The 25,818-nt window shown below is 36.0% G+C and overlaps 2 protein-coding genes across 5 annotated transcripts in view; one reads left to right on the top strand and one right to left on the bottom strand.

Annotated features, from left to right (window-relative positions):
* PCNT (pericentrin) overlaps nt 1–13,677 on the bottom strand; it is a 123,257-nt gene extending 109,580 nt beyond the window's left edge. For all 4 annotated transcript variants that reach the window (XM_015812329.1, XM_015812333.1, XM_015812332.1 and 1 more), the window contains exons 1-10: nt 13,549–13,677; nt 11,526–11,687; nt 10,958–11,213; nt 10,484–10,542; nt 9,501–9,639; nt 7,735–7,859; nt 6,091–6,181; nt 3,675–3,936; nt 3,126–3,213; nt 1,451–1,667 (exon numbers count right to left, since the gene is read on the bottom strand). In XM_015812329.1, coding sequence (XP_015667815.1) covers nt 1,451–1,667; nt 3,126–3,213; nt 3,675–3,936; nt 6,091–6,181; nt 7,735–7,859; nt 9,501–9,639; nt 10,484–10,542; nt 10,958–11,213; nt 11,526–11,687; nt 13,549–13,611 — 1,462 coding nt within the window. In that variant the 5' untranslated portion in view covers nt 13,612–13,677. The remainder of the gene's footprint in view (nt 1–1,450; nt 1,668–3,125; nt 3,214–3,674; nt 3,937–6,090; nt 6,182–7,734; nt 7,860–9,500; nt 9,640–10,483; nt 10,543–10,957; nt 11,214–11,525; nt 11,688–13,548) is intronic.
* A 2,620-nt stretch (nt 13,678–16,297) lies between these two features.
* LOC107284297 (uncharacterized protein C21orf58) lies at nt 16,298–25,556 on the top strand. The gene is made up of 9 exons (XM_015812328.1): nt 16,298–16,560; nt 17,262–17,316; nt 18,767–18,840; nt 19,350–19,547; nt 20,525–20,642; nt 22,420–22,556; nt 23,488–23,693; nt 24,052–24,119; nt 25,360–25,556. The coding sequence occupies exons 1-8, from the start codon at nt 16,504–16,506 to the stop codon at nt 24,092–24,094; spliced, it is 888 nt and encodes a 295-aa protein (XP_015667814.1). The 5' UTR covers nt 16,298–16,503; the 3' UTR covers nt 24,095–24,119; nt 25,360–25,556.
* The last annotated feature ends 262 nt before the right edge of the window (nt 25,557–25,818 follow it).

Genomic DNA, 25,818 nt, shown 5'->3' with positions numbered 1-25,818 from the left:
GCGGACCTGGCCTAGGGAGGATTTTATACTGGGTTCATTTTAAGGAATTCGAAATAACACAACTTTAAAATTTGGTTTAATTCGGTTTTACAGGGGGGGATTGTATATATGCCTTTGTTTTAAATATGTTGTGAGCCGCCCTGAGTCCCGTCGGGAGAAGGGCGGGATATAAATTAAATTAAATAAATAAATAAATAAAAAAAATTGCTCTAAACAATATAACCAGGTAATTCAACCATTTAGTTGCTGGTTTATCAAATCACCATGATAAAATATTTTAATATATTTTTCAATGTATTTATGTAACTACATTACAGATATAAGGGTTACCAATCGTAAATACAAGATTTATTTATTATTGTTAGATTTTAAGATATATTTACAAAATTACTGTTTTATGCAGCAGTTTTAGTTTACAGGATTTATAACAGCAACAAAAAATCTTGTGAAGTTTAGAGGCTGGTGAATATATTATGGCATACTGTATATTTCTCAATACATTAGGATAGCAGAGGATGGGGAAGAACTATTCTCTGCCAGTTCTGTATTTAAGCCATTAGCTGTGTTTTTAAATCATTAGTGTTTTATCTTTTTAATTCTTCAGAGGTTTTTAAGCAAGCAAAATCTCAATATAAAAAGTACTATATCCCCAAACTGCCTGAGGAACCTTTGTTTGCTCCCAAATAAAATACTCATTATAAAATACATATTTAATCTTAATAATTAACAGCTACAGGTAGTCCTGGCCAAACCACCATGAAAAGATTTGCAACCTATGCCCAAAGTTACAACTGTTGCAGCAGACCTGAGATCACATGATTGTAATTAGGGCATTTGGCAACCCACTCACACTTGCTGCAATCATGTGATCACTGTTTGCAATCTTCCCTATAGGTTTCCCCAGAAAGTCACTCCCCCCCCACACACAAAAGATCACTCCCATCCTTTCTTAAGCAATGTATCTGCTCTATGAGGGCGGTGGGGCAGAGGGTGGAAGAAGACACCAAACAATTTCTGTGGGCAATCTTTCCTATACCTGACCTGTTGCCTTTCTCCCATTGCACAGTGGAGAGATTACAAAGGAAGGGATTACAAAGGGTGAGCAGGGACTCTCCACTCTGCAAGGGGAAAAGAATAAGAAAAACAGGTCAGATACAGGACAACAAAAAATGATTATAATGGCAATCATGTGAGCAAGGGACACTGCAAAGGTCATAAATGGGAGAACTTGTTGTAAAATTATTTCTTCAGCATTGTCATAACTTCAACTGGTTGCTGAACAAGCCAGTCAATAAGTGAGCTCTTCCTGTACAATATATGACTACTGGCTAAGTGGATAATCTTTGACATTTGATATAAAATGTGCCCATTTAGAGGTTTTTCTTCTAAATCTGTTACAAGTCAGGACATTTAAAATCCCCAGCTTGCTTATGAGACACAGTCTTTTTACCTTTGAGGTGTTCATCTGAAATTTTGGCACGGAGCTGTTCAAGATGTAAACAATGTTTCCTTTTCAGTTGTTCTATTTCAGAAGTATATCTATCTGAGAGCTCCAATTTCAGCTTTATAATATTCTCTTGGTACTGGAGTGTGAGAGTAGATCTTAATAACTCAATCTCGTGTAAATGTTTTTTATTCAAACGCCATTGTAAAGAACAAAGTTCTTCCTAGAGTGAACATGTAAGAGAAATGTATTATTAAGACTAAGAAATTTGAATTTTATCTAATTTAACCGTTTTGCACTATTTTATACAACAATTTATACTCTTGGTTAAAGTGCAATATTATACTACAATATGCAGATGACATTTTAGCAACATCACAATCAGGCTGAGAAATCTAAATCTTCATAAAGAAAATGAGAACTGAACAAGTGTTAAATATAGCATTGGTTTTAACAACTGGAGTATCAATGCAAACAAAGTCAAGATGCAGAAATGAATAAAATAATTCAAGGAAAAAAGGTTAAATGTTGATTTTAGAACATGTAAAGTATTTAAAGTGATAAATTCATATAGTAAATTATCTTTTTTAAAAAAGAGGTAAAAAGGAAGATGAAAATTGCATAAGAAACATTAAAATTCTGTTTTTAGACATTTAAATTTTTGAAAAAAAAAGTCTTTGCAGCAGCTTAAAGTGGTAAAATGATGTATTTATTTTTTTTCTCTTTTTTTCCTGTGAATAAAATATCTCCCGACCTCCCCTTGAGCTGGGTAGTTCAAAACCACAGAATTTTAATCACGCAGAAGGAAATCACTTTTCACATCACATTTAAGTTAAAAATGGATTGCTAAGGCCTGTCCAATAACAAATAGAGAATTCAAAGATAATTCAATTCAGCCATTCAACACAGCTCAGGAAGAAAGTGGTTTGCTCTACTTCCCTAATTGCTCTGGAAAGATCCACTGTAATCCACAGCTTGCTTGAGGAAGCAGAGAAGGCCATTCCGTTCCTGGGCCATGTGACATGATCCTGGAAGCAGCTGCCATTTTTGGAGTGCCTGCAATTCAGTACAGGTGCCCCCAAAATGGCGGCTCAGGAACAGAGTGGCTTGCCCTCTTTTCCTAACCCAAGCTTTGGAGATCTTTGAAAGCTAAGTGGTGATGAATGATGCGGGGTGAGAAGGGTCTGGGGTCCGATAGGGTGGGAAGCAGGCCCAAGGCCTGTGGGGACTCTAAAGGATGGGAAGCAGAGCACAGGATGCCTTAGCAGGTAGGGAAGGCCTCTGGAGGCCTGGCACATGGGCTGTGCTAGTCCTCCCAGAGCTTCCCCTGCACATGTTTAATGATTGTATTGGGAAGAGTAGGGATAGGGATCATAAGTGAGGTGATCACATGGACGCTTTACTTAAGGGCTATTACAACATCTGACTCTCAATGGGCAAGTTCCATCAAAGTTATCAGTCAAATACTATCTGTAATTCAACTGTTGACTATTCAACCTAACCATTTAAAACAGAAACAAGAACACTCTTTTCCAACTTCAGTAGTAGGCAGTCTGCAAGTGGGAAACTCCACTGTAAGGATATGTTCTCAGTAAATCATACCCTTGGCATCTTACACTATAGCAGGTGGTATGGAGGAGCTAAATAACTTTCAAATACTATTTATTGCTTGGTAACTGACCTTATAGTGCTCCAATTGGTGAGTTAGCTGTTCAAACAACTCCAATCTCTCTCTTTCTGTCATTTCTTCCAATAGCGCAATAGAAGGGCTGTATAAAATATATGGAATAATTCAGAAAAATAACTTTAGTTAATATTAAGAACAGAATAATTTAAACTTTCTGAATTATAATTCTCACATGTGTCAATATTGTAACCTATGATGAATCAAATAAGAAAATACGAGCATGAAGTAAAGCTGTATGGATTTCCTAATTCATGTTCATTTATCATAGTTAGAAGTGTTAGTAATATACAACTCATTTCACACTAAGTGCTCAGTAAAATTCTAATATTCCAAAATCTGTAATATAGGGGAATAACTGCTCAAGAGTCACTTGAACAGTTATTCTTGTATAAACTGGAAGTCATAGTACCTTTCCTATAGCTAGCTAAAAAGTTTTCTTTAACAAGAAATTAAGATAATTATTATATTCATCCTAAACTAGGATTTAAGGCTTACTGAGGTGGAACCAATAGCAGGATAGCAATATTAAATTATTAGCTTCACCCAAATTCTGTATCTTGAGATTTTTCCATCTCCTCCTCTATGGAATAATCTTTTACTTCTTGCAATCTCTGATGCAACATTGTTAATTCTTCTCTGTAATTTTCTTCCACAGACTTTAATTTCTGTTCAAAATAAAGCCTTAGTTGTTCCAACTCAGTTCCATGTTCAGTCTTTTTTTTATCCCATTTAAGTTGAAAATCTTTTTTCAGATACTCCAGTTCTTCCACATGTGAGGTACGAGCAAGCAGCTGTATTTTCAGTTCTGATGGGTAAAAAAATAGTACTGTTTACTTTAAATATATTAATTCAGCTGAATATTTTTTTTAAAAAATGCAACTCCCATACTGTTAAGGCTTCAATACTACTGAAAACACTACTGAAAACAATGGGACTTAATTCTGAACATGGAGATCTCATTACAAAAACATGCATTTCCATTCTATGCACATCTATGCAAAAGATCTCATGGAATTCAGTAGGATACTGTACACTCTTATATCTATAGGTTTGCATCATATTATAAATTTATATGATTTTCTCAGCTGCCCCTCTGATTGAAAAAAATTATATGAGAAATAAATAAAGTCATCCTCATTCTATCTTGCCAATCTGAATTTTACAGGATGCTATGATTGCTTAATCAACTCAAGTCAGTGGTCTACATAGGGAATGGATATGACAGTAGTTTTATCTTATTCATTAGACATATATGGCTCTCAGTTTACAAAGACTCAAGTCAGCTTTTCAGACACACCTCAAATCCCAAATGATAACACAGCATCCATTTTTAATTGTCCTTTTTTCATTTCTTCATTTATCAGGGCAGAGGCCTGCAATGCTTTCTGGGCAAAGAATCACATTTTTTCTTTCCACGATACAGCTAGATTGCACTGCACAAAATGATGGGACCAAAATAAGAACTAAAGTCATGGTTGTCCCAAAGGTGCTTTTTCACGAGGCAACTGGACTTTCTTTTTTCTCTTTGAAGACGTTTTGTTTCTCGTCCAAGTAGCTTCTTCAGCTCATCCAAGAAGCTTCAGAGATAAAGAAATTTCTTGGATGAGAAGCAAAACATCTTCAAAGAGAAAAAAAAGTCCAGTTGCCTCGTGAAAAAGCACCTTTGAGACAAAAAAGTGACTTAGGACTATTTTTCACGGTTACAACCGTTGCAGTATCCCCATGATCAAAATTCAAACGGTTGACTCATATTTATGACAGTTGCACTGTCCCAAGGTCATGTAATCACTTTTTATGATCATCTGACAAGCAAAGTCAATGGGGAAGTCCATTCACTTAACAGGTTTGTTACTAACTTAATAACGGCAGTGATTCACTTAACAACTGTGGCAAAAAGATTGTAAAATGGGGCAAAACATATTTAACAACTGTCTCACTTAGCAACAGAAATCCTCGGCTCAATTGTGGTTGTGAGTCAAATACTACCTGTCCTTTAGATGCTGTATAGAAAGTTACTGGAATTGCACTTTAGGTCTTTCATATTATTTGGACAAATACTAGATTTTGGGATCTCACAGACACAAATGCTTAATACCATATACTTCTTGCATCGATTCTATTCTATCAAGTTAAGTTTTTGATGTAAATCAAAATAATGCCACAATTAATCCCTCTGTGAAGACTGTCCAATTAACTTTCTTAGGAGAATTCCCTATCTATGGAAATATTTGTGAATAGCTTTGCTTTGTGCAATTACAGAAGCAAGTGCTCTTTAAGAGGTGAAACATAACTAAGCAAGGCTATCAAAGATTGATTTTGAGTAAATGGGAAAATGTGTATGAGAAACAGTGATTCTCCCTGACTCCAGATCACTCAGGCCTATAGAGATCAAATACCATTATTATAGGAAGGACAGCTGCTGAAGCTGAAGCTCAAATACTTTGGCTGCCTAATGAGAAGAGAGGACTCATTGGAAAAGACCTTGATGTTGGGAAAGATTGAAAGCAAAAGGAGAAGGGGAGAGCAGCAGATGAAATGGTTAGATAGTAACATTGACCAATGATGTACTTAAATCCGTTTGAGGTCCTCTCACCTTCTGTCCCCTCGGACCGCACTATACCAACTTAAAACTTCTCAGTCAGTCCTGAATCCTTGATTTGTTGTTAGTAATGACACTTGACTTTAAATTTTTTAATGTGCACTTAAACACTATGTATACAGGGTATGAAAACTTGTACTTTTTAATATAGATAAAGGTTTTTTAAAAGTATAATTTAAAATGCTGTTAATAATATAATTTAAAGGAATCTTATTAATGATTCCTTTTCTAGGTATACATATGACACTAAAAAAATCATTCCTTTAATATGACATTGGTAAACATAAAGCAAAATACATTCACTAAATTATAGCAAATCTATTCTAATTACAATTTACAATTTCCCAATTTTAAACCTACCACTTAATTCTTGCCGACTTGCCCGTGCGCCATCCAATGGTAACCAAATTTGTGACATTTCTTCTTCTGATTCTGCCTTTAATTTCTGTATCTATAGAAGTCATAGTAAGTTACCACATCATAGTCAGTTTTTATATTAACATGTTACTATATGAACTGTGGAACTATTATTAAGGAGGAAGTTGAAGAATCAATTGGAAAGAAATGCCACTTTCATTTGGATCACCAGATGTACAGTACATAAATGAAGAATATTAATATTTGATAATACTTTAGATATAGAAAGTTAGTGGAAATATACTTTTTCTTATCCATTATTATATGAAGAAATATCAGATTCTGATTTATCACCGACACAGATGCTTAAAATCATACTACTTTTGCAATGATTCTATCAAGTTTTTGTTGTATATCGTAACTATGTTGTGAATTATCAAAGCAATAAAAATAAATATATTTTTGCAAGGCACCTATCTGAAAAAATGAAATAAGGCCAGGCCTAGTGATTACTTGCAGAGACCACCAGACAAGGATATACCAGAGTGCGACAGATTAGGAAATTTAAATAAAATTCAGAAGACAATGGAAAACTATTTCACAATGTTGCTGAGATACTAGTTGATGTCAGAACCCATTTTTTGGTGGTGGTGGTATTTTACTAGATGGGTTTTTCCCCCCTCTGCGGGTTCTGCCATACTCCTGGGGGAGGGGGAGGTCTTTGGGGAATTGCTATGTAACTTGTCCTCTCCCCTTTCTCTATCTGCTTGCTCTTTGAACTGTTCTCCCCTTGATGTCAACCTGGGGTGAGAAAGGAATGTGCCTCCGGCCATCTGGCATATCTCTCGCTGAGGAAAAGAAGGTGCGAAGACCCAACATTTTCACATCCTTGGGAGAGGAGTCTTATCAGCCTCGTTCGCCCAGCGGACTGGGGGATTGGCTCGTTTGAACTGACCGGATGAACTATTGGGGTGGGGTTTGCTTTTTGCTCCTTTAACCTATTGATTTGAGCAGGAAACCCTCAGATCCTATCTTCTATGCCTGCTGTCAACTTCTCCTAATAAAAGTTCCTCTTGGGATGAATCTGTTCCAAGAGTTCTGCTTTCTTGAGAAGAGGTTTTGAAGCAGGTCCTTACAGTTGAGCTAGGAGCTTTACACGTACATAGAGATACCTATTAAGAACACTAGCGCTAAAATATTTTCTTCCACAGCTCTAAAGAATCTAAAATAGCTTAAACTCCTTGACTTTATAGACCAGTGGTCCTCAACCTTTTGGGCACCAGGGACCGGTTCCATGGAAAGAGGTTTTTCCATAGACTAGAGTGGGCATGGTTTCATGTGCTGCCTGCATCCCGTGGATGGGTCTTCACTTGTTTGCGCAGATCGATTTCTAGCATGCTGAGGACTGGTGCCAATCCACAGACCAGGGGTTAGGGACCACTGTTATAGATAGTAATAAGGTGCAACCGAGAAGTGAATTTATACGTTTTGTCAGACCAGCAGATTTTTATACATAGAAAGGACAGAATGCTTCTTCACTTTATGGTTTTGTGTAGCAGTAAAGCATAATTCTGCACAACTTTTTACAATACTGACTCCCAAAAGGATTTGTCTTTATCAAATACTATGTGCATAATGCATATTTACCTCCTGCTGCCACTCTTCTACTTGTTTCTTGTTTTGTTCTTTTATATCTTGCATTTCTTTTTCATGCTCACTCTGCAGTGTTTTCATGGCTAGATGGTATTTATTTTCTAGATTTTTGTGTTCCACTACAAAATAATGTTGAGTTCTGTTATGAAAATTCTTGAATTATAAAAATCAAAATGAACACCTTTTGCCCATGAGATAAAGTGCCTCTTTTGAAATGACTCGTTTAAACTATCTTTTCTGGTATCAGAAATAGAGAATTCTGAAGAGATGTAGGAAAAAGGAGTGAATTTGATGATCTGCTTAATTTGTACAATTTTATTTAACTTTTAAAAAACAAATCATTGAAATTTTTGGAGCAATCCAAAAACAGAAAAGGCTATAATATAATAGAAAGAATTACATGTTTGTCTGTGGTGTGTGTGTAATAGATAGATATAATAGAAAGAAATGGGAAATTGCTATTTCAAGCATCTTCTCCATAGAGTACTATATAACATATAGATGAACCACACTTGGGAAAAAACAAAAACAGGCAAAAGGGATAGCTGTAAAAGATAATAATTAGCAGTTTAGGTACAAAATGATCTAAACTTGGATAGCTTTTCTAGAATGGAAATATATGGAGATGAAAGAGATCAGGTAACAGTTGATATTCATTAAATATAATGAAAAACAGTGAAACAAGTCACATAAAATACAATAATAAAATGACCCTAGCAAGGAATTTGCATGAAATAAAAACATGTTTTTTTCCCCACCTGAGTTTCAAATTGACTATGTTGCAATGTAGAAAGTTTAAAAGAACATTACAATACTACATTCCTTTGGAACAAAATTGACAGAGCAAAAGTGAGGATTTGACCCAATACCAAGGATAAAGAGCTAATCCTCTCCTCAATATTCTTCGCTAAATAGATATTTAATTATCCTTATTCAGATCTGCATGGGGTACTCAAAACAATACAATCAGAAAAAATTAAATATCTTGTTTTCAATTGAGCATATGGGCTTATGAGGTCTTACATATTCTTTGCTATAAGCCACGGGTGTCAAACTCGATTGCGTCACGTGACATATCGCAATGTTTTTTTGCCTTTGCGGAACTGGGGTGGGCATGGCCTATGTGTGATGCATCCGGCCCACAGGCTGCCAGTTTGACACCCCTGCTATAAGCCAAGCCCCTGCTTCTGTAGAGATTATCACCCAGAAACTCCACTGCAATCAATGCTGCTGTTTTTTGAAAGGAGGAAAGATACTTAATATTAAATCTAGGTACATTACTAAATACTGTCCAGGACATGGACATGGTGTCCAGGGGAAAACATGGATAAAACTGAAAAAGGAGATTCTTTAGAACTATGGGCAGAAGGTGATAGTGATAGTGTAAGGATTGGAGCAAACCTCACATTATCACTTTTCCTACCAGCGCAGAAGGCTAAGCAAATCTTGATTACCTGAGACTAAAAAAAAAGCAACATTATCTAGTATAGAACATCTAGTATTGATTTTGATAGTTAATTACTTTTTTAGTTCCTAGTTATTTAAGACTTAACAAATTTCACATCACTTTGTAAGCCAATTCTTTAGTTTTGAAAAACATATACTTCAAAATAAATGAAGTCTAATTTGTACTGAAAACAGTAACAAGCATCTTCTTGTTTTAATGCTACAATAAAATCCTTTATCTTGCTGATTTCTTGACTTCTCTGGGGAGCACAGAGATATTGGAGAGAAAATTATTCCCAAAATGAAGTGCTTACTTTCAGCTTGTCTTTTTTCAAAAGAGAGCGTCTCCATTTTTTTCTTTAATTCCTCAGTTTCTGCTGTTAAGTTTTGTTTCAATTCAGTCTGATGTTTTAAACTGACATCTGCATTCAAGGCCCATTCCTTTTTAAGATTCTAAAAGAAAATTAAATTTCATAATTAAAATGCCTTTACCTTAATAAAACATTTTTCCAAATTGGACTCTTTGTAACTTTAGTAACTCTTCTATTCTGTCCCACCTATTGCACTGTAAGAATTCACAAAAACTAAATAGGATTCTATTGCAAGGCCTGTATCAAGACATGAAACCTACCTTTTTTTCAAAAACACTAACATCTTACTAATCATCTCAGGATTCTTTGAGCACCTCTGAAATCTGTTTCCTAAAGGGAAACACAGAACTCTGAATATATCCTTAACTAGGTGACCTTAGGAAGATTGATACTGGCATTTTCCCTCCTATACTTGCCTCTAACATAAAGAGTATTTTGAGAGAACTGAAACAGCAACATTTGTCACTCTTCTCAGCACTGTTGCCCTGTCCTGTTTACATACATATACCGTTTCTTCCATGCCTTTAATAGTTGTTTTCTGTACTCCAAGGCAGAAGAGCCCAGAGTTATACAGATGGTAATGGTTCCCAGTTACTGACTGCCAGCCTATAAGCTATTGAAAAATGTAATAACCCAAGTAGTAGCTAGGATGAAGACAGGCGAGGCAATAGTCATGAGCGACTGAGTTGCTGCTGTGTGATTCCACACAAGATGGACAATAAGCTCAAGGTATCTTCCGTAGTGTGAAGTTTAACCTACATTAGAAATGAGAACACCCAGACCTTATTGACATCTCAAAATTATATATATAAAACCTGTTTTTAATTAGCATATTCATATCAGATTCTGAACAATATTAAAACAGATCTTCTGTTTTAAAAGATAGAAAATGTGATTTAATAAAAGTAACAAATTACATGCAATACCTCCAAAATGTGAAAATGTTTCTCCTCCATTTCCAGACTTATTTTCTCCTTCATTTCATCTGCAAAATGAAATGGAACAGAATGGAACTGACGTACAGGTTCAAATGAATATTTTTTAAAATTTGGCAGTGAAAGCACATTCTTCATTAATTTTGAAAGTATAATTTTTGCACATCATTCTTGTTAAAATTCCCTCCTTCAGCTTGTACAAAATAGTCAGAATATTACAAAGTGTTTTTATTACATTTAATTTTTTAATTTCATTTAATTTTTTAATTTTTTAAAATTTTACTGGCAACTCATTTTTTATTTCATTTTATTTAATTTCACTCTGAATATACTGTATGACTATGATCCATTATTACTGTACTTGGGAATCATTTTGCTTCCAATTTATTGCTTCAGTAATAAATCAAATCATCAAAAAAAATGCTGTCTAATTAATCATAGAGTTGGAATCTATAAGTTGTATACCCATGTGAAGTTGATGTTTCAAAACCATTTCTTCCTGTTCTTTCTGATTCTGTTTGTTTACATATTCCAATTCAAGATGGTATCGACTTTGCAGAACTGCAATTTCTTGAGCATGCTTATCATTAAGCATTTCACGGAGCTCCACTAGGGCAGTTTCCTTTTCCTTTGTCAGATTCATTTGCATTAGCTCCATCTGAGATGTGCATATGTTATTTGAACTTAGTCTTAAGACTTCCAGTTTAAGATTATCTGGAACCTACAAGTTAAAAAAGACAGTATATGAACAAATACGCTTTATTATAATTATTATCAGTTTCTCACAATATTAGTGTTCCAATGCTATACTCCTTGGAATCAAGCTGCTACTAAAAACAGAAGATATATTAGGTTTATATGAGGTTTTGAGAGCAGCATGCAATTTCCTCACAGCTTGGTTTCATAACTAATGCGAGTATAACATCATACTGACAATATAAATGGCACAAATTAAAAACACTATTAGTTGCAATCAGTGGGGATTTAAGATCTGCAATAGCCAAGGACTTTATTATTCTATTGAATACTGTACCTCAGCTTGCTGCAGCTCCCCTTGAAGCGTAGCTTCCATTTTTTGTTGCAAGTCTTCTAATAATTGCTGTTGTTCCTCCATCAGTTTAGCATGTAAATTTTTGTTCTCATCTTGACACTTAAAAAATTCACCGATGTCATAATTCTGTTCTTGTTCCTGAATCTAAAGAGAAGTAAAATGTGTTACATTATTTATACATATACACAAAAACATTAATATGGTAACCAGATTTCAAGTTTGGAAACTAAATTTGCTTTTTATTATAACCCTGAGATCCAGCAGCTGTAGTAAACATATACTTAAGTATTAAGTAACTCCAGATTCAAGACTATTTTAAGTATCGGAACTAAATTTACAATCCTTTTTTAAAAAATTGAATTTTCTTCATCAGCTTTGTATGCTTTGACTGTTTGGAGTTGGCAATTTTTCCTGCTGATTTTAAATAAATTGGATCAGCAATGCACACTGTTGTACTTCTATTTGAAATCCCCAAGTTATCCAGATACACTTTCACTCTTCTGATAACAGCATAAGTAAGGATTATTAAAGTGTAAATTACTTTTTTTCTCCAAGATTACAACAGTCTGATTTGTATATGATTTGCATAACTACACTAAGATTTAATATTTCTTTGCTATAACTAGATGTTTAGCATCAAGTTATGTCCCATCTGTTAGTAAAACATTCTGCTATAGATTCAAAGTATTCTGAAATCTTACAGCATCTTTATTATAACTTCAACTACTCCTTTTTCTTTAGTTAAAGAGATTAATTTTAAGATGTTTATCTTCATTTCCCTGGTTTTCTGGATTATCCCTGCTAAATCAGTTCATTAACTTCTAAAGCAAATTCCTTTTAAAGGAAATCTTGCTTTTTGATATTTACTGCTTTAAAGTACTCAGTGAATATAATGGTTTGTGTGTAATATAAGCAACTGGACAGACACACTATGGCCAGTATAGTATAGTCTGTAACTATTAAAAGTATATTAATCCAATTTCAGGGCCTTTCCCCTCTAAAATACCTCTAATAAAAATAATTGTTTACAATGTTTAATACTTGCTTATTATATTTATATGCCACCCGTGACTCTGGGCAGTTTACAATTGTTAAAAACATTTGAAAACAAAGAATGCAAAAACAAAAACAGCAGAACACACAAAATTAATTTATTCTTCTATCGGTGCAGGACAGACTGATTGTGCTGGACCAATATGTATGTAACCATCTGGCCAGAGCATATATAAGTAGCATTTAAGGGGTTAAATCCTGTCTCAAGAGATGGCTTCTGGGAAATGTAGTTTAGTTATTACATGGTTATATCTGTGTTCTAATTGGTCAGTTCTATGTCTTAACTAGTCATTGGGACGGACTTCAATGGTTTATGACAGGATTTCCTGGCTATGTGCCAGTATGAAAAGTTTTTGTGTGGCACAGCTACGATGCCTTTGCTCCCTACGAACATGGGGTGAATCTACCTTTAATTTTTTACACAAAATCAAGACAGATTATGATAGGTGTCTCAAAAGAATTCTTCTTAACTGTGAGTTATTGTTTAGAGATTCCTGAAGAATAAATAATCTGAATATTAATCCGTCTTTGGAGTTAATCTGCCTGTGACAAACAGGAATAAAGCAAATCTCTTGTTTGGATCAGAACACTGATGTAGTGCGCCCACACACATTTAAGCGATGAAGAGCTGCCAGCTGCCCCTAATGGGGAAAAGGGAGGTGGGGAAATCGTCCTTTGTGAATGAAAGGCCAGTTGAAGAAACAGAACCTCCTAAGAATGCGGGAATTGCTACTATATTGAGCCAGGGCTTCGGGCAACCCCCTAAAGGGGGAAGAACCATGCGCCGTGCAGACAGGCGTATCTCACACCTGAGGCGGCCAGAAGGATCCTTCTTCATCCGGCACACCACAGACCTCGGACCCTCAGGATGGAGCCTTCCCCCCCCCCCCAGGCAGCTCGGAAAATAAGCGTCTGCGACCACCCGGCCACAGAGCAGCGGAAAGCAACGCACCTCGGGAGGACCGCGGGGGCTGCCAGCAGCCTCTCGAACTCCTGCAGGATCTCCCCCTTCCATGCCCAACGAACGACCTTACTACTATCCGCCAGCAACGGTCGCGCAACCAGCGGAAGCCTTCAACTTTCAGCCAATGGGCTCCTTTGACGTCATCCGGCGCCCCCCCCAGGTGCCCAGCGAAGCCCAAGCCAAGCAGCCTCGGCGCCAAGTATTGGAGCGCCGGGAACCAATAAGGAGTCAGCAGCAAGGCGCGGCGCTCCAAACTGAGGTCGCGGCGGAGCTTCCGGAACGTGTAACCGCCGAATGGGGAGAAGGGGTGTGTGTGTATGTGACACACGTAGAACTTAGGAACTCCGAAGCTTTTTTTCGGTCATCGGGGGGGGGGGTTGGGGGGGGGAGAAGCTTTCTTTTGATTTCCATTTTCAAAATTTCGAAATTGCAACGCGTCTAGAGGCCTCAATACTGTATACAAAAGATGGAGTCTGAACGGCCTCTGAGTTATATACTAAATTCATACGAGCCTTTTTCTGCCGACTGTGCACTCGGAAGTCTTTGGCACGGCCGTTTCTATAGTAGTTTTCTGTTTATATTATTTTTTACCTTTGTAAGCCATCCTAGGAGTTGGAAAGAATCGCATTGCGCTACATTTTTTTCGCTATCACAGCTGCAAGGATTCCCAGTTTACAATGGGCGTATTTCACTTTCCTCCAATATATTAAATGTTAATAATTTTCCTCTCCAAGAATTGAGTTCTAACTCTTTATTTTTCTGTATCACACAAGCGGGCGGCTCCCCAAAGAAAACTCACGACCGTAACTTGATCCAGGAGAACATATTGCGCAGTCTCTGGTTTAGTAGTTCATACTATTAGTACTATTTCAATGGCCCTAATTGTAAATTTTTGATAGCACTTTTTATTGCAAAAATCGGTGAGCAAACTGATTTTATCTGTCAAAACAGAATTTTAAGTAGGATTTTGCTATGAAACCAAGGAGAAATTACAGTACTATATATCATCCCTGGCAGAGTATATCAGTAGTACTGTAGTTAGTGGGGGCAAAGTATCTTCAAATTGTTTTTTGACTCCTGGCCACCCTCCAGACAATTCCTTGTTTTCCTGGGCAAGATGTTCAGAACTGGTTTGCTGTTTCCTTCTTGGCTGAGTTTTGTGCTTAGAACAAGTCTAGAATTCGCAGTCTTACTGGCAATTATGATTTCTACAAGTCAGACTACCAATATGTTTTAAACACTGTTTCATTGAATTGATGAACATAACCTTCAGTTCACCCATATATCTTCTCATTATTTCATATCTTCACATAATCTAACAGGAAGAGTTAATTAACTAGTTTCAGGGCATAACAAAACTCTTTTAGAGTTATTGCAATGTGTTTGAATAAGAAGTCTCTGAAGCCAGAGGACTGTAATAACTAATCCCAAGCATTTTCCAGGCTCTTTTGAATAAAATTCAAGCCCTGTTGTGGAAACTCCACTATCTGAAAACTATGTTATAACTTGTATACGAAGATCCATCACCTAAGAAAACTGTATAAAGGTGAAAAAAAATGGAATAGCACCATTTCTGACTGAGAAATGTTATTAAACATTTGTGAAATCATTCCAGATACGTTTTTAAATGTTGCTGGTGAAAGATTATGAATACAGTACTATATATTTTCCCTGGTTGTGTATATATAGTACTGTATTTAAGTTAGTGGGGGAAATGTACCTTCAAGTCTTTTTTGACTTCTGCCCACCCAAGGAATTAGGCTAGAAACTGGTAGACTGGTGAGCTCTGGTACCACCCTAGGCACAAAGCCAAATGAGTGGCCTTGGGCTAGTCACTCCCTCATAGCCCTAGGAAGAAAGCAATGGCAAATCACTGCTGAAAACACATTAGCAAGAAAACTGCAGGGTTATCCAAGCAGTCACTAGGAGTCAATACTGATTCAAAGGCGCGCACACACACACATATACACAAAAAATGTAATGGATAAATACAATCTCAGATGTGAATGTGCTGACTAGATTTCTAATTAATAATGTAGGAAAGTATTTTTCACATACTCTGTCTTTACAATAAATTTTTAATTAGCTATCCTGGGCTAAAAACAATTACTTTAGGCCATATGAGATAGAATGGTTTTTGAAGCAATAATATTTTAATTATTAATTGGTACATTTTGTTGCTTGGGACTAGTTTATATTTTATCTGTGATTGGCCAGACACTGAAACAAATCTGGAGACCTAAATCATAGTGACCTTGATATATTATTACTTGTTATTGATCAAATCTGCTTTAGGTTAATCTACAGCATATCTGTAGAACCTTCATTCTATTTATCTTTGATTTTTTTAAATCATGCTTTTAATGAACATAAGCTGGTGCTTTATCTTGCCAGATATTGGTCATAGTATGAGATTTCAGGGAATATTTTTAACTATAGTTTGAGAAACACTGGGTTGAAATTTGAATTTATAGAATCACAATGGATAGCCTCATCCATTTTTTTGTTTTTGTTTTTTGTCTTTCTCTGATTATTGTATGAGCCAGGTGAATACTAATCCTTGGAAATACATATTGTTTAAATTATGACCAACAGATGTGAAGCTAACTCATTCCCTAGGCTTAACAGAGTTATTCAGAGAAGAATGTTAGCAACGCACAGGGTTGGGCACATTGAACTTGCACTGGAAGAGTCAGCAACCTTAAAGAAAATATTGCTATTGTTCTAGTGAAACAATATCTTAGCAACCATGTTGAGTATACATTGCAAAAGACATGATACAGTATAAGAAGTTTCTGTTTTCCCTGTAACCACAGCCTGAACCTCTTGCTGAAGAAAAAATACATGGAAACTCATAACAAAGCTGGAGAGAGAGAAAGGTAACCCATATTCAAAATAATGTAGCTTAATACCCACAACTTACCTTGGAATTTTCCCCCAGTGATGGAATCTGATGTGGCTGATCACATGACCCGTCTGAAGCTCAAACTCCTTGAAAAGGTAAGCTGACTTTTCTACAATGATATCCAAGCATTAACTATCCACTAATAGGGCAAAAAAGGATGGAAAAAAACCTATCAATTAAAATGGAGATTTTGCAATACAGATAGCTGTTAGCTGTGTCATACTGAACATGTCAAGAATGCTATGTATGCATAAAAGTGTATCTTTAATCAAGCGTTCCTGATCCTTTGGGCCTTTCCCCAACTTGTCTTGAAGTCCTGCCTGCCTATCAGAAAGCCCTACTGTCATAAACATTACTGTCCTTATTGCAAGCCATATCCTGCTTTTATTGCCTGTGTTCCCTAAACTGCTTTGAAGGCACCAAGTGACAAAATTACACAGATTCTATATACTTGAAAGCTGCTCAAGAAATGTGCTAATATAGTGGAGGAAACCCTGCTTTTACACTGGTGCAGCTAAGGACAATATTATGCTGATTGCTAGCTAGTGTTAAGATGTAAAGCAAGTTCACAAGAAAGAAAATGGATGTCAGAGGACATTGGTGCTATCAGTCCAAGAGAGATGTCTACCTTTATGCTGCACAATAGCAAATTGAGTTCTACGTAATTCAAGGTTTATCTAAAGTTTGATTATTTCCTGCTGATTCCTTTTTATTATTATGAAAAAAACATGTTAAAATTAATGTGAGAAGTTACAGATTTTTTTTTAAAAAAGAATCCTGTTATATTGTTCCGTAGAAATTAGAAAATGAACATGAAAACTTGGATGACTCTGACTCACCCGTCTCTACAAGTAAGCAATTAAAGCATATTTGTACTGGAATTAAGTAAGATGTCAAGAACTCTGCAGAATTAATCCCATCTGGATTTAATATCTGCCTAAAAATCTTTTATCACACAAAGCTTTATGTTATTTTATTTGTGTTTATTTGTATTAATTAGGTTACCTAATTAATTGCTACACATGAGGAGGATGAAAGTTAAAACTATCAGAATGTTAACAAAAGCATTAATCTAGTGTTAGAAGTAAGTCTTCATCCTGGTTCATCCAAGCCGGGAATAAATAAGCAACATGGCGACTGCTTTGGGAAGATGGTTATAGTTTATTGAAGAAGCAGAAAGATGGTTCTTGCAGGAAAGAGCAGAGGAGAGAAGGGCTGAGCACATGGGCAGTAGCTTTTTATACCCTCTCTAGCTTTTTGTTTGAAATAGTTTCCTCTTCCTGTGGCATGAACTTTGAACTGAATCTGAGTGCTTTTCTAGGCCTTAGTATCTGTGGTTCAGTCCTATTATGTTCCAAAAGTCATCTCCTGCTTCCCTGGAGCTGGGCTAATGACTCTTAAGAGTTTCTTTGTCTTCTTGAGTTCCCTGGTTCCAACTTTCCTGATGGTTTTACATCTGCATTTGTATAGAGCTGGCTACTGCTTGGGGCAGAGAGATAGATTTGGGGCCAGGTTTGGTTTCTGCTTTTCAAAAAATGCTTTTGAAAATCCTTTTGGGGAAAAATATATTATCCTGCCCTTTTAATATTTCCTTCTCTGGGCTAACTTCCCTCACTAGGATTGAAAGTCTGTGCATATCTACTTGTAGAGCTGTCCTGTGCCATTAAACTGAAATCTCCATGTAGCAGTACTTACCTCTTTCTTAGTATGTTGATATACTGTATATTGTTTTTATTACTTTTTATTATCTGTTTAATGTGTTTATAATTTATTATTAACTGCTCCGAGACCATCATATCTGGGATAGATTACAAATATTGTTAAATAAATAAATAACAAACGTGGATTGGCTTTGAGTTGAAGAAGCCCTCGCCAAAAAATATGACCCTCCTTTCCCAGTTCTTTCTCTATGGGCTTCAAATGTCAGCTTCAAGATCTTCTTTAAGCAGAGTGATACATTTTTGAATTGTGCAGATTTGCAGTAGCTGCTTTGACTTCTTTTAAGGAGGGTGTTGGGGATGACAGAAGAAAAGAACATCCTGTTTCCAGCAATTTTTACAGTGGCTATAACTTCCTACCATGAAAGGATGGATGCAAGTGACTGGAGATGTTATTATCCCCTCCTGCTACAGTCTGTAGGGCATCACCATATGTGACAGAACCTTTGGAGCTTTCCCAGCAGCCAAGACGAAGCAGCGACAGTTTACAAATGGGAGAATAATCTAAATGGGGTTCTGGGGAGAATTAGAGCCTTTCCGGTCCCTCTGCTCCCATATTAATGTTACCCACATTTTTTTGCAGGAAATTATGACAATTATGGCTACGCCTTACAAAGTGCACTGAGAAGAAGGAAATATCTTCTACAGCAGCTCAGAGTATGATATCCCTAATTCTTATCATTTTCTTTTTTAAAAAATGGAATAAAATATGCTTCCTTTTGCTCATTTTTACTATGTTAATACAATGTTAACATAGAGTAGTTTAGTTCTTTGCCAGCTAATATTTTTAGTTTAGATAAGGTGTAGTGAAAATTTAAGAAAAGTAAAAATTCTAGGGAAAAGCAAAGTAATTTTGAGTAGATACATTTTGGAGGGGAGGTAAGAAAACCCATTTTTTTGCATCATGATTCTTTTTTTGAAAAGGAAAATCTCTTATAGCACTTTTAAAGTTTAATAAAATTGGGAGGTGGAGTTATGCAGTATCTCATCTATTTCCGTCCAATATGTTGAGTACAATTAATGAAAAGTTTAATGTTCATTTTTTTGCTAATGTCTTTAGCAAGAAAAGATTATATACTGGAAATGTCTTCAGCTTCTGTCTTGTTACAGGTTGGTTTTCTTTAAGCAAATATATGAGTTTAGAAAAACTATACTTTGTATTATAGGAACAAAATCTTTTGGAAGAACTTTCAGTACCACAAGGTTTACCCAGAATTCATAAAAAGCCCTTGAAGCCACATCATATCTACCAAATTCCTCTTCCTCCTCCTTCTCCTCCTCCTCTTCCTCTTCCTCCTCCTCCTCCTCCTCCTCCCCCTCCCCCTCTCCCTATACCTCAACAACCAAGAATTATCCAGCAAACAGTACGTGTTTTCTGCTTTATTTCAAGGAGGAATAAAAAAAACCATCAAACTAATTCAAGCAAAACCAACTTCATTATGTGACAAGTCTGGAACATTATTTCATCAGTACATCATGATTTCATAAGATCTCTTGGGATATTATTGGAATAGGGTTGGTTCCAGATTTTATAACTAGCAACTTGATTGCAGATGTTAATGAAAACTGTAAGATATTCACTATCTAATTTCTGCATATTAGGCTATGCAGATTTCTGCATATCAAGTAGGCCAAATTACTTTGTTGTGCCGTGATCAAATGGCAATTCCTGATGAACTAAAACTTAACAAATTACTTTAACTTTAACAAATTAAGTTGAAGATGACACCTCATATTAATTGGTGAATGGTCCAACAGTGTATACATTAAAGCATTTTACCATTGGTACATTCAATTTGAGTAGCATAATTTGAGATCCCAAAACCTTAGATACAACTCTTAGAATTGTATCAATCATGACCATCTGTCATTTTTAATAGAAGAAAACACATAAACATGTATATTGTTATTTTATGTTGTTATGTTATATTACATATTATCAAATCAATTTATATGGCTGCTACAAATGCTACTCTGGACAGCTATCAACATAGAAGACGAAATACAAATAAGTTATATTTAAAACGCTTGTGTTGTATTTCTTCCTCTATTGTTAAATCTAATTTAATTTCCCACTTTGTAATGATTTTCTTCTGTGATGATCTTTTCAATGTTCACGAATCAGCATACAATTCTTCAGAACATACAGCTTTGCTGGCCTCTCTTTTCTTCATTAAACTCTTCTTAGCTTTCACTGTTGGTTTGCTCAGTGAATTCTATGTAAGTATAACATTTTAATTGTTTAATATGTTGTCTATTAACTTAATTCAGCTACCGATATAAGAATGGAGCTACGGTTTATTCTTTAACTATTCTTTTTCCATCTTTTTTCTTTTGCAAGTTACCACAGCAACCAGCAACCATAATTCAACAAATACCTTCATATCAGCCACCACTCATTACACAGATTCCATCTCCACAGTCCTTTTCAGTACCTAGATCTGGGAGTATTAAAGAAGGTATTTGTGCTCAAAAACTATAACTATGTGTACACTATGTAGGAATAACTCTCATTTAATATAGTAGAACTAACTTCAAGTCCTAGGAAATATATCTAAGATTATAGTATGCTGCAGAGCTACAACTCTATGCAAATTGACTCAGAATTAAGTCCATTGGGCAGAACATGGATGGGATTGTTGATATGGCTCCCATCTATGTACCCAAATTCAAGAGTAGGATCAGTTGGATTCAGGGAGACTAACAAGATTTTTTCCTTCAATTGTGTTCGATTCTTGGACACTGTCTGAACAAGCCCCTGCAATTTTCTTGGCAAAGTTTTTCAGAAGTGCTTTGTCCTTGCCTTCTTCCCAGGGCTGAGAGAGAATGACTGGCCCAAGATCACTCAGCTGGCTTTGGGGACTGGAACTCACAGTCTGCCAGTTTCTAACCTGGTGCCTTAACCACTAGACTAAATTGGGTCTCAACTTTTAAATAAAATGCCATAGAGAGTGTCAAATATTCTCTTTTAATTTTCCCACTTATAAGGTTTGGGGATGCAATTTAAAAAGTAAAGATAGCTATGGAAAGATTCTTTTTAGAATTAGTCTGGTAGAATAAGAGGAGCTTACTTTGCCCTTTACTGTAATAACTTCTCTGTGTGTGTGTGTGTTATATACTGGGTAAATTTAATACATGCAACAAACCAAGGACTTGTGGATAAGATAACGGCACCAAGTGACAGGAAATCTAGATCTGCATACAATACAAGTGCTAATCTTAAATTACAATCAGACAATGCAAATAAATAAAGGGACAGAAAAGATTTAGTCACACAACTGACTAGTGTAGCATTGAAAAGAAATAAAACCATTCATGGCACTTTCCCTGACAACTTTATCATACTGGCAAGGGTGTCTGCAGGAAGGATCAACAGCATAAAAATGGCAGGCATAAGCAACAGAAGGCAGAATGGTGCCTTTGAGAATGTATTTATTTCCTGCCTTTATTATTTTTACATACCTCAAGGCATGAACATATTCAACAAACCTTCCTCCTGTTTTCCCCACAATGACAATCCTGTGAGGTGGGCTGGTTTGAGAGAATTACAGGCTACCCAGCTGGCTTTCCTGGCCAAGGCAGGATTTGAACTCACTTGCTCTTGCTTTCTAGCCTAATATCTTAACCACTAGATCAAATTGGCTACCACAATAGCATGCACGGGGCAGTTGTCTTCAGCTTCTGCAATGCCATATTTTCCTGGGATCCCAGTACAGGTCTAGAGAATAGCTGAGAAAATGTGGGCAAAGATGTGGCTGCTTTAAGGAGCTACAAAAGATGATACTTGAGCACTCTACACACTCTAAATACAGAGCGCTACTAAACTAATATTACTCTGATATAATGTAGGCAAGTAGTTAGGAACCTTGATTTTTTTCATTCAATTGAAATACTTATAATGTTCTTTCCTTAGCAAACTTCAGAGTCTTTGAATCATTTATAGACTTTAAACTTAAAGGAATTATTGAACTAATTATTTCCTTCTTTGTTGAGGCACACTGTGTACATATGTAGTACGTCCATTGTGTAACATATTCAAGTTCTTAACATGTGTTATTTTTCCTACTTTTAAAATATAAATTTTGCAGCTCAGCTAACACTAGGCTGGTTGCTTTAAAAAAAGGTATTAATCTAAGAGATTATGCTGTTCAAAAGGCTGTACTTCACCATTTGGATTACATTATGTTCTCCATTATAACCATAGGGTGGGCTTAAATTGTCCTTTATCCTTTATAGATATGGTAGAAATGATGCTAATGCAAAATGCACAGATGCACCAAATCATTATGCAGAACATGATGCTGAAATCTTTACCACTGACATATTCACCAACTAGTGGGTATGGGGTTCCGATGCTTCAACACGGACAACAGGTAACTATGTTTTTAAAGGACTTTCAGTAATAATATTTAGTTGAATCATATCTGTAAATTTATGTGTGCTAATCATTTTAATGGTCAGGGTCATTCAAATTAAGATTCTTAATTATAGTGTACAGGTAATTCTCATTTAAGGACCACAATTAGGACTGGCAGCTCTGTCATTAAGCAGAATAGTGGCTAACTGGCAAATCACACAACCAGGACTACGCTTTTCTTTTCCCCACTCTCCCACCTCTTAAATGCTCAGCCCGACACTGGGATAATTAGCAAGAAGGGAATTCATGTTTTTAGTTACATTCATTGGAGAAGAAGGGATTATAAGTGAGTAAGTAAGAAGGCACATTATGGGGAATTACATCAAAAGGAATGCACTGGCACTAGGAGTCACGAGTGTACTACATAAACCGCCTGCTGTATACCCCATTGTGTGCTGCTTACTTCTTATAATCCCTTCCACTCCATTCTCTCTGCTGTGTGTGGAGGGGAGAGGGGGGATTAGCAATTTTTTTAGGCAATCTCCCCTGTATCTGACCCTTTTTTCCTCCTTTTTTTCCAATTTGAAACCTATGCTTTACAATGCTTAAACATTTCAGTACTGAAGTTACTTCTTTGAACTGCATGCAGACGTATAATAGTTTTGGCAAACTTCAAATATATGTTAGCATTTCCAATCAAAAGAGCTGAAAACATAGAGTGAAATGTTTTGTGCTTTTTGCAACATGAAAGGTTGCCTCTCCCTCAGTGGAATTTGTTATGATGGGAAGTAAGTTTGTCACTGATTCATTAATGTATTTTGTGAGTCTGAAACAAAAGAGAAAAAATGGATTTTAAACCATAAGCTTCAAATCAGTATCGGAATCACTAAATCATTTGACTTGATGTATTTAATATATTATCCTGATCTTTTTAAATTTATCTGCAGCTTACTGCTCCTGTTCCAGTAAGAGTGGAGAAATCACAACCATCAACTGTACATCATCATCATCACTACACATCTTTAGGAGCACCAGTTATTCCTTCTCAAAGTGGCTTCCCCATATGGCCACAACTGGAGGGTTTCCCATCTGAAGTCCATAATCTGCCCATTCCAGTCAATGCATCACCCATGCAAGTCAAGAGTTTGCCACAGTAGGAAAATTGGTTTCAAAATTTTCTAAGACATTTGTTCTATTTGTTCCCTTTTTAGAGTATTCCAGTTCAGGTATATTTCTTTATGTATTATGTATATATAAAGAATCACAGAAAAACAACAATAAGTTGTTGTGAAATATCAAAAGTCACGTTTTCAGGATGAGCAAGTTCTGTTATATTCCTTTGTATCAATCTCATTTCAGTATTCTAAGCAGATGTTAGGCCTTCATAGCCTTTGAAAAGTTTCAATTGCTCAAAGGTGCACTAAAAAGGAAAAATTAGATAAATCACATAAAGTTAGTTCATTCTGTATATATATATATATATTTCTAATTGCACATTTTTCTTCCCCAAGTGTGCCACCCCACAGACTGCTTGGATTACCTTCGGGTTTGTAGATTCCATAACAACAGTCTAGAAAAGGTAATATGAGTGTAGACTTCCTGTATTTATATCAGGGCTATGTCAGCATGCCTGATTAGCCTTTTTCTCCCTGCTAACTCAATAGATTTAAGATTTTTAAATTGTTCCACTAGGCAAACTAACAGCAAATTGCCACGTAACAATGATGTTAGTCAACTTGCCCTATTGGGCTTCTCTCATAATCTTGTTGAGCTTTTCTGCTTTCATAAAGTGAGGGCAGGATAAAGTTGAACTATCTTGGATCTGGGAAAGTCCCCTCTAGATTTATAGAAGTACAAACACCTTGGCTAGACATGATGGGAATTATAGCCCAACACCCCTGGAAGCTTGAGTTTGGACATTTCCAAATCTGTATCGCCTATTGAGGAAGAAAGTCAGCAAGCATCTTTTCCCTATTACTCTGTAGCATAGGAGTTCTGGTTACGTTTTCTTGCATGAAACTTTGTTCAGCTGATCACTTTGTAATACCTAAGATTCTCCTGGAGCGTCTGGGACAGAGAACTCCTGTTTGGGAGAGCTAATCTGCATATTAGATAATGTAAGCTTATAAAGACAAAGCTGTAAGTTCCCATAGATTCTACTACAGAATTTATACTAGACCCCATTTGATGTGTTCGACACCATGTTTGCATAGCAGTATTTGCCGAGTTCAGAATGTGAATGAAAATAGCATCTGGATGGATTGGAGAGCGTATTATGTGTCTTCTCAATGATTCTAGATAAAATAAATTTTCTTTTACCTGGAATGGAGTTGTATTTTTAATAATTTCCTTTTCTCTGGATACATATTTTCTTTCCTGCCAGAATTAGGATGATGATGAATAGCTTATACAGTTTACCATTCTACCTCTGGCCGTACCTATGATTCTTAATTTTAAAATTAGATTAGTATGCTGCCTTTGTAGAATTATTTATTTTATATTTTTATACAGTAATAGAAAAATGTGTGGTTAATAGAAAGCTTCTGATGCAAACATAGTAAATAGTAAAACAATAAAAAGATACATTATGTAATGGATTTCAATTATTAATGAACTTGACACTATAAAGATTTTATTCATGGAACCATATGAGATGCAAGATTTTGGAGCTAGAGAGACGGAAAGAGAGCTTCAGCGGTATATATAAACTCTTTTCAATTTAGTTTTTTAGTTCCTTTCTTTGTACCCCTCCATCATTGTAGAACTACATTGTTACCTTGCTTAAATATTGTATACACACTAACTGATTTCTCTTACAGGTGGCTTGCAAAGGGGCAATGAATACCTGATTAAAAGCATTGGAGCTCTCTCATCTGATACTTCACTGCAGAAAGACAGAAATGATGCACATTTGCTGAGAACACAGGGATTGCAGCGAGCATACAATTTCCACCTGATACAGCAGTCTTATGCATCAATTCTATTTGACCTATACCATGTGATAAATAATGTGCACCATATCCTGTTCATTCATGTCACAGACATAAAAGAGGAGGAAGAATGCCATGGGAAAGAAGGGAAAAGTGCCAGCATCCATGGCCATACTGGAAGCTCATGCCAGTTATGGGCTACATAGCAGTAGTCTTAGGATAATATTTAGGAAGTGATGGAGACACCTTTGTGCATTGTTCAATCCACCTACCAACATTTAACATAGGATGTCAACAACAGAGCCTTTCACTACAAGGCTGTCTACAGGAGTGGTCCAACTAGGAGTT

This window comes from Protobothrops mucrosquamatus, unplaced genomic scaffold (genome assembly GCF_001527695.2).
Source record: "Protobothrops mucrosquamatus isolate PMUCROS unplaced genomic scaffold, P.Mucros_1.0 scaffold78, whole genome shotgun sequence".
Taxonomy (NCBI): Eukaryota; Metazoa; Chordata; class Lepidosauria; order Squamata; family Viperidae; genus Protobothrops; species Protobothrops mucrosquamatus.
This window is presented reverse-complemented; position numbering and strand designations above follow the sequence as displayed.